This window comes from Electrophorus electricus, chromosome 4, assembly GCF_041902795.1.
Source record: "Electrophorus electricus isolate QZ-2024a chromosome 4, ASM4190279v1, whole genome shotgun sequence".
NCBI lineage: Eukaryota > Metazoa > Chordata > Actinopteri > Gymnotiformes > Gymnotidae > Electrophorus > Electrophorus electricus.
The window spans coordinates 15,064,037-15,074,051 of NC_137500.1; the positions used below are offsets into that span (position 1 = coordinate 15,064,037).

At 36.4% G+C, this 10,015-nt stretch overlaps 1 protein-coding gene across 4 annotated transcripts in view; it reads left to right on the forward strand.

Moving 5' to 3' along the window:
- The window catches only part of zgc:165507 (monocarboxylate transporter 2), a 28,606-nt gene extending 20,253 nt beyond the window's left edge, over window positions 1–8,353 (forward strand). The window contains exons 5-7 of one of the 4 annotated variants that reach the window (XR_014123221.1): window positions 52–368; window positions 6,129–6,280; window positions 7,199–8,353. Coding sequence is in view for 3 of the 4 variants with exons in the window: in XM_035523693.2 (XP_035379586.1) it covers window positions 52–329 (278 nt within the window). In the remaining variant the exon portion in view is untranslated. Of the gene's footprint in view, window positions 1–51; window positions 4,647–6,128; window positions 6,506–7,198 lie in introns of those variants that run through there. The other 3 variants (XM_035523693.2, XM_081712596.1, XM_027023001.3) reach the window with 3 other exon arrangements.
- Window positions 8,354–10,015: the final 1,662 nt, after the last annotated feature.

The window sequence follows — 10,015 nt, forward strand, 5'->3', positions numbered from 1 at the left end:
GCATGCAAGTAATGTGGTTAAATGACATGTCCTCCAACTGCTGCCTCGCAGGGAAACTAGTCGATGTCACAGGGAACTACAAGTACTTGTACATCTGCTGTGGCTCAGTGGTGATCTTTGCCAGCATCTGGCTCTTCATTGGCAACTTCATCAACTACCGGCTGCTGGAACAGGAACGAAAGCAGGAGGATCAGTATAAACCAGCTGAGACGGATGACCTGGAGAGAGACCGGGTGTTGGTGGGAGTGGAAGCCAGCACAGATGCGGAGGCCAGCGAAGAGCTTTGCGGGAATGGAGAAGGTGCCATGCAGAGGGAGACTCACATTTAGACTTCCTCCAAAACAAGTGCAGACACCTGGCTTTATCAGGTGAAGACACCCTCACAGCAGGTTACATGAAGCAACACACAACTGCCAAAGCATGTCACAGCTCCTGAGAGGGCTTGATAGGAAAGCCAGGGCTGTAATATACTAGTATTTAGGTGAGTAAAACAAGACATGCCTCGGTGGAATTTTGATGTGAAGACAGGAGTTGGTTTTGAAACTTAAGTTTGAGAAAACCCCCCCCAAAACAACATATCTAGTTTGTTAGTCTGTATTATCAATGACAGTGAAGAAAAACAAGTAAAGTCTACTAACAACCATGGCCTCATTTCTTAAAAGTGTCATAGTGTTAAGATCTTAAATGAGAGAGAGTGTTCAGTGTAACAATCACTCTAAAGGTGATCGTGTTACGATGCTTTTGGGAATCCCAGCCCAATTTGATAAGGATATATACAATTTTTTAGTATTAATGTTTCACCTCAGGAACTGGTCATGTAAGCTACTCTTACAACCATGACAAAGTTTCAGATAAACAGAAGTGGCTCTGCAGAGGACTTAGACAGTCCTTGTGAGCCCTGTGTTTAGCTTGTGTCACCTGCGACACATTAACTACCCACTGCTGCAAATTGCACGCCCATATCTGCTGCGCTATAATTTATAATCTATCTGAATTACTAGTGTCACATGGATGAATGTGTATCATTATGTTTATGGTATTACAAATGGCCTTATAACATATTATTGACCAAAATGTTACTAAAAATGCATATTACTGGTGATCATGGTCACTTTTTAAGCAGGAATAAATGTGCAAAACAAGTTTATTTATAAATTATGCATTGCCTTAAGTGTAAAGATTGTAACTAACATAACTAACTCCCACAAACACAGATACAATATAGCTATCTTCCTAATCGAGTATATTGATGCACATACCAATCAGTTTGTTAGGTGTTAAGAAATGATAAGAAGTTTTAAAGTTTTATTGGTGCATCTGGGAATTATTTGATGTATTACACTTCATAACTAATCCATGCAATGCAATTCATTTTACTATACACGAATGATATCATTTTTGCTTTGTGAGTGTTTGTAAGATGTAAGAGCATAAACCCTATATAAGAGCATAAACCCTATATAAGAGCATAAAGCCTATATAAGCAAGATTAGTCAAAAGTATGTAATCTAATTCTATTACCAATGTGTTAATTATATTCTACTATATAACTGCTCATGTGATGTGGTAGCAATGCGTACCTGTCCATGTAATGAACTCACACACATGCACATGTTTTTAATAAGTGTATCCATAGCCATAACTATATGGTGTAGGTTTTCATAAACTATGCATGTCTGCTGTTATCTTGCTGTTTTTGTGCTTTTTGCACCACATGGGGTCAGTAAAGGCAAAATTACTGAAAGGTGAATGAAAAAAATGAATCTGTAATATGTATAAATCTCTAAGAAAGAAAAACTATACTAAAAAGACCACACCTGTGAGTAAATAGATAATGAGGCTATTCTTTGTCAGATTTGCATTGCTATATTACTTTGTTTATGATAACCAGGATAGGATACAGAATACATTACATAACATAACATAACAACATAACAGGACTTTATGGGGTGCACGGCACTAATGTAAGTTTATTCAGTAACTCATTCACATTGGTACAGGTTCAGATTGACATTTCTATTTATGCTCCAGCCAAATGCTGGAGGTCAAGTGGACACATGAAAGTACACCACATGTCCACATGAATTTGACTAAACAACACTGCCTCCTATAGACTGGACTATCCAAACCGATTGCAATTGCCACTAATGTTTGTGAGTTATAGATATTCTCTTTGTCACGTGAGGAGGTAAAGCAGGATGCGGGGACAAACCGTGTTGCACACAACGAACGTTTATTGTGACACAAAAGACGACTATGTGGTTAGCAGGCTAACCGGGTTTAAACATCGACAACACCTATACTCAGACACAAGATTTATATGCATACTAACGACACAATAAGGAGCAGGTGTGAAACACAGGGAGGGCTTGACCATAAGGAGGAACACACACACACACACACACACACACACACACAGGGAGGCGTTTGGGGGTGGGGCCGTACCGTGACACTATGATTTTAGTTGAATTTCTTCTCACGTGGCAGTAGAGTTAGTATAATATTTAAGCATATACTATTATAATAGTCACAACATATTTTCATTTTATTTTCCATATTAGCTAGTTTATTTGTATCTCTGAATTTTGCCATGGTAAATAAGTGCCAATAAATTCAAGCAGCATAGTTCTAACTACTAACTACTATCTAACTACTATCTAACTACTAACTAGTAGTAATAATTAGTAGTTATTAATTAGTAATAATTAATATCCTGTTTATGATGTATCTTGTACTCTGACGGGCCCACCATGCTTTCACTTCAACACGGAGGTCAGTGGTGTGAGTGGCTATAAAGAAAATGAGTGTTCTTAGTGCAACAGTGCTATGGTAAACTCCGTTCTGAAGGTCACTTGCAGTTCATTATTATTGCTAAGCATTGTGTTAATCATACCGCACTGTGTTAATCATATACTTTGATTAGTTGGTTCAATGGCCTACACATATTGTCACTGATTTTAGGAAGATGTCTATAAGTCTGTATTTTGCAAAGTTTTATAAATTTGAATGAAGTCTTTTATTTCATGAAAAGTCAAACAAATTAGGAATAAAAGCATATGTGTTCCACTTTAGTGGAATATACATATTTCTGGTTATGTCTGCTCTAGTGAATTGTGCATATTTCTTTGACCTAATATTTTTAGTTAAAGGACTAAAATATATTCATATTCAAACTACTTAAAAATTAGTTTGAAAATATATGATTTTGATATTTAGATAACACCACCAGCCTTATGAGATGGAATAAGACACCTATATAATAACCTATATGCTGTCTATGTAATGTTTTTTGTTTTAAAATGGGTAATTTTTTAAAATAATTTTTTATTTCTATACATTATTTTTCTACAGACAGTTAAAACAATTTGAAAGAAAACAATAACAATAAAATAAAAATAAGGGATACTGGTAAAAAAAAATTGTACATAATTTTACCATCTTTGGTAGATTGTACCAACATGTGCCATGCTATTGTTATCAAACTTTGTGTGTCTGTGAAGGCTATAGTGTAATATTTACTGATATTTCTGTTTAATATTGTTGACATTAAACTGCAGTGCATCTGGAAAGATACAAAATCCTCCAACTGTGTGACTGTATTTGCGAGCATAGTGGAAAAGTTGTAACATCTGTTACCTGTTTTACATGTCTTTGTTACCATTCAGATTTGATTAAACTAGGTTCATGTACCTTCCATGAAAGATAATTAAAAATAATTATCATTACTTGCCAAAAATAAATGTCAATGACTTAGTCTGCAATTGTGCCTTATACAAATACAATAGGTACTATTAGCACCCTACTAAATTCAAGGGAAAAATTGGTTAGCCTGCCATGCAAAATTTATTAGCCTACATTAATGGCCAAGTTCAAAGCTCTAAACAGGATATGATATTAGGTTACATTCTCTCTCACTGAGATGAAAATACTTGTTTGTTTTTTGACACGTGCGACCCCCTCCATGTCATAGTATGCATCAATAGGCAGCTCCTTGCTAATGGTAGATTAGCAAAATGCTGGATCTGTTAACTTTTACTAGGGCCTTAACTATAATCTTATATAACAATTGATTAAAGTGACAGTTTTACCCCCAAACACCAGTGGAATGCAACTATCTAAGCAAGTCAATACCTTTCATGTTTTGGAGGCATTATCACAGACTAAGAATGTGTAGAGGGCATCATTCTTTTCAAAGATTAGAATATTATCTTCAACTTAATAATGTTTCTTAGTGCCTTCACTGTTTGACAGGTAGTCAAGCTATAAACACTCTACGAGGTCCTTAAATCATGTTGTAATGATTGTGACTGCTTTGTCCATCGGTTGACCACCTCCCATTAGTTAATTATTAGGTTTCTTTTTTTGCTAATACATCTAGAAGTGCAAAACAGCAACATTTTACTAATCTGAATACTTTCCTTCATCAGTAAACGTTTTCTGTAGAAGTGACCAAAAATGAACAGAAGGTATCGGAGTGCTTGTCAGAAACTATTTTTTGCCCAATGTTAAAATGTCATGACAACCTGTGACTGTGCAAATGCATCCACTACCTCTGCAAATCAATTCTGGGGAGAGACACGGATAAACCCTTATGCAAATGAGGTTGCATTTCTGGTAAACAGTTCAATAAAGTCAAGACATCTAAATACTGGTGTCTGCCCACTTTTTCTGTGTCTGTCTTCTGCAATATTAGCATTATAATGTAAGACTGCTGTTATGCATTTTGGTTTTCAAATACTATCCTAAGGATGACATGGAAACAGATTAGTCATTGATTTCACCTCTCGCGGCAGAGCAAAGTTACCTGAGGATGTCCACAGTACTGAAAAAGTCCTTTCTGCTTCATCACAGATGATGCAAAAGCTTCTTATGAGCTGAGTTAGTGTTAGTGTTAAGCGGTAGCATATTGGTTTAAATGCTTGTCAACATTTAACTTAATGACTTCAAACAAGTTTGGATTCATTCTCTAATATGATGAAAATGATAAAATTCTGTAGACAAACATTTCTCTTTCAGAACACTTCAAAACATTTCAAAATATTTCACTGTGTCAACAGAAAATATATTAGCTACAAATTTTCAACATTCTCAATGAATGTCAAAAAGATTTCTAAATTTAGGGCACTAATCATCCAAATATTGTAGCAGATACACTTTCTTTTGAACATATCTTCATGTAAAGCATTGAGTAGAATCCTTTAATAGTAATTATAATGAACTTGATCAATAAATATGAAAACAAAAACAAGAAAAATAAACCTTGATAATGCTAAGAATAATCAAATTTCTGTTTATTTTCTCCATAAGATGTCTTTGCTTTATACCATCCAAACATGATATGCCTGAGGACAATCCAGGCTCTCATCCATTAACTGTATTGACCAAAAGGTTCCTTGACTCCTTTAGTAAGATGTCTTCTACACCCTCCACTTTTATAGAGCTTCATTATACTGATGCAGCAGACTTCTTCCTTGTCCAGATCCAGAAAGTCAGCCAATGAATCAAGTGTATATAATGTGTGGAATATACAGGGAGTGAGGTAATAAAAAAGTGTATACAGGAAAATAAGTTTAAACATTGAATTAGAAATATTAATACCATAAAACATAAAGGATCATAGAGATTCTCTATCCTTATAAAATGATCTGTGTACAGAGCAGGGGCCTCTGTAGAAGCCTCTGCAGGCTTCTGCAAAAGATTTTGGGTAGGTACAGTAGACCAGTAGACCTCTTTGTAAGGCCCATCATCTCTCCACCAAGTTTAGGATGGTACAAAAAAACAACCTTATGTAAGATTAAGTCTTTTTTTTAATTTTATTTATTTTTGAAGTAATTGTACCAAAGAAGTAATGATACCAAGCTCCAACTGGTATTGAATATCAATTTGCATGTATTGAATAATGTATGGTTTGTATATAATGGATTTGGATTTCAAACACTAGTATGTAAAAGTAGGTGGGGTGATTACATAATCCTAAAAACTGTGTAAAAATTCTTTGTGTGATTGTCAGACATTCTCTGGAGGTTGCCTCAATAATGTTTCTTAACATTGACCAGCTATAAAGAACGGAACCAGCTATTCTCTTCAACTAATTCTGAAGTCTGAATTTTTATTTTGGAATGAAATAGAAATGATTAGCATATAGAAGAAATTAGGAATGACAGGAGGATTCAGTATCAGAGGCAGTGGGAGGACCAACGTGGGAGGACCAACGTGTCAGAACCAGTGTCAGGACCAATGGGAGGCTCATCAAGACAAAAATTGTCAGAGTAAAAATAAGGTATTGTAATAATAAGTCTTTCATTCTCATCTTACTGGATAGCTTCTACAAATTGCATCATCAAATCCATCAAGACTAACATAATGATCTCCATGTCCTTCAGCAATGCATACAACAATTAACAATTGTCAGTTGTCACATTAGCCACCAAAAGAAGTGGTTGCATCGATACCTATTGTTGACAACCATACACTGAATATAAAACATATGTTCGTTGAAGAGTTATATGGTCACCAAATGTACTATCTTGTGCTATATTCTGCTTGTAGTCACTCCATGTACCTTCCACATAATGAGAAAGTGGTGTGCTATTTAGTGACGCATCAGATCTTCCACAATTTCTACCTGATTGATGCTGCAGATTGGTTAATTCCTACTGAGGCCAATTGGATGGCCATGGCAGCAAATTAACAACTGCCATCTAGTACAGGGTCCGTTGAAATCTGTAGACCAAATTATTCAAACAACTCTAGCCTGTGTCCATAAGGCTGCAACAGCTTGAGTAGAGGTTGTTTTGCTGCAGATTTGGAGCACTGATTCTCTTGATGTCTTATAACACTGACACTGACATCTGACACTGAAAACCACATCTGTTTATGGGGAACACCTGGCATCTGAAATTGTACTTTGTATTTTCTCAGTTCTATATTTGTATTCACCACTGTGCCAGGTAATACAATCTGATGATTTGCTAATTTATGCCTTTATGTCAGTGTTCTATACTCAGACTAAGATTTTGTTCCTAACTTTGTTAATTGAAGGTGGATCATCCCTTCCCCATAGATTTTTTGTCTAATGCAAGCACATTTTATTTCAGATGGCAGTACCCTGTAGTTCTCTGCTTGGTTTTAATTCTCAACATCTAACAATGGCAAGGTAAACAAGTTGGTTACACTGTTTCTTCTTCTTCCCCATAAGACTTGAAAAAGAGACTTCCAATTCAAAACTTCTTTTGGATCCTCGTTCATAACTTCGAAATGGCCCCAGAGGGGCCACAGAGAAGATTGGCCCCCAACCATTCAGAAAGATCATACAGGATCTTCTTTGTGTGACTTGCAGTGACGCTGGTTCTCGCTCATCCATCTTTCTGCCTTGCCATGACTCTGAGGATGACATGGATAGTTCTGAATTATTTTGATTTTTATAGACTTCACAAGCTTCTCTACAGCACTTAATTATTTTCCTTGATGATGCTGCTCTAAGCCATATATATCTACAAAAGACATCAGTTTCAGTCAGGATCTACTTGTTTTGTGGTTTTGTGATGTCTAACAGTCAATTTCCCCATGTATAGCAGATCTACTTTTTGGCTTTGATGAGTTTGGAATTGGCTTGTTTCCAAATTTTGTCTTTTGTGGTTGGCAGCACTTACACCTGTCCAGTATTTCCTGCACATTGACTGTACTGACATCAGAATATTGCACCCTCAGATGGACATTTACTTTCCTTGCACCACAACCTTTTGTCTCAATACTCCATCTCAGAATTGATTTCAGTGCTGGTTTCTTAGCAAACAATTTTCTTATGCATGCCCATCCTAAACATTCTATTCTAAATGCACAGAGATGCCTATTTCTCGACACGTGGCAAAGGGCAGTGCATTGGGTTTTGATCTTTTAGCCACAGGAGCATGAAAGTCTCCTTTCAGTATTTTCAGTATGACATCATAGGTCTCCCATGTCATAGCCTGTTGTCTATAACCCTTATAACCCCAATGGGAACTGTCACAGCATGGCCCCCTCCCACTAAACTCCCCATGTTAGTTTAATGTCTTGTGTGTGTGTGTTCGTTGCCTCACCCCTCCCATGTGTCACACCTGTCTCTTGTTATCTCCATCGTTAACATGTGTATTTAAGGTCCTGTTATTGTTATTGTTATTCCTTGTCCGTGTATGACCCTGTGTTTCACATGCTTCTCCTGTTGACTGTAATTGTGCTATTCACTGTGTTTCACCATTTATTGTGTTTTGTTTGCTAGTGTAATGTTGTTCTTCCCGTTTTTGTTTCATTCTTTTTTAGTGATAATAAACGTCTTTGTTGTTTTTACAACGGCTCGTCTCTACATCCTGCCTAACCTCTCACCATTGGCAGAAATTATACTACAAGCAGTCTCATATTTCTTGACCTGCAAAATGTTACTGCACTGGTAAAAGCTTGCAAACTTGTATAGTTGGATAGACTAACATAAACTGAGCTGCAGTTGATTTTCAGTCACAAACAATATATTTGAATGTTTACTGTTTATTGCTACACATTAAAAGACTACAAAAAAACTTTGATGGAGAAATGGTTAACCTAACATCTCCATAAAAGTTCTCTGAGAGTCAATTTTATTACAATTTTAACATTTTCATATCTAAAAGGTGATTAAAACATGAGTTGGATGAATCCAAACACAAACATGATTAAAAGAGTCAATTGAGTGTGTTATTACCATATGCATTCAAGTTATTACATTCTTATTCAATTTTGTTATTCAATTTATAATACAATTAACAGCATAATGAGGATTTTATTACATTATCCGCAGTTTATTACATTGTTTTATACCATTTTTGTTCTTACATTAAATGCAGATATTACATTGTGCATTACATTATGAGTTGCAAAAGGGCCAAATCTAAATCATTCATACCAGTGGCACACCCATAATCACATTAGTGTTAACAACACACTGTTAACAACACATTGTTAAAACGCTGATTATGAGGTTTAAAGGAAGGGGCCTAGTCTTTTCCTCTATGAACAGACCTCAGACCTATAACATGGCACTGCTGTTGTACAGTTTTATATGAGTCAGGTACGTCTCACCTATACCTGATTTTGCAAGTATTCCATGTTTTCCATACTACCCATTAAAAAGTTAACCTCAAGAAGTCAGTAAACTAAGTTTAACGTAATGTCATTGTAAGCATATGCTGTATGTTCCAAAGTATATACAATTAAAACTATACAAGGACTGTTGTTGCAGTATCTAGATCTATCCTTGTTGTGGGGTCACTCACTACAAGCTTGATGCAAACAGGGGTTCCCATATCTAGGAGACTAATGTAAACTGAGTAAGCCAATGATCGGTGTGAAAACCTAAGTTCAGAGCAGCTAGATCTTGAAAAACCAAACCAACAAAACAATCACAAAAACAAGCCCTGTCAGAAAACCAGAAGCAGGGGTAGAACCATGACAGGTAGGATTGCAAAGGCGGCACATAACCAGCACACTACAGAGGCAGCATGAAAAAGCTACCTGGGAAAATTGTGCTGACATGCAGAAAAAGGGAAAGAAACTAAACCTGCTCAAAGTGGCTTTCCAAACTAAGGAAGTAGAAGGCAAAGAAAGACAAGAAGAAACCACTGAAGGCTAGAGGAATCCTCAAGGGATGAGAAATCTCAAATCAAAGAACTTTGAGGGGCAAGGGAGAAAATTAAGACCCAAGAGACAGAACTTAAGGTCTCTTCCTTAAATACTAGCTTTGTCTTTTGCCAGAACAATGAACAAAGACTGTATGAAGTATGTGAACTGTTCTTAAGTAGGCAGGAGCACACATGTGGCTAATTGCCCCGATTACCCTGTGATCACCTGATTGCCCCTGTGGCTCCCTCTGGTGACTAAAGGCAGACTAGCAGATGACCCAATATATATATGTCTGTGCATGTTTCTCTGTGTGTGTATAATATAAATATATATATGGTTGGATTATCCCAACTCCCAGGCCTTTGCTAGAGTGAGCGGGAAAAAA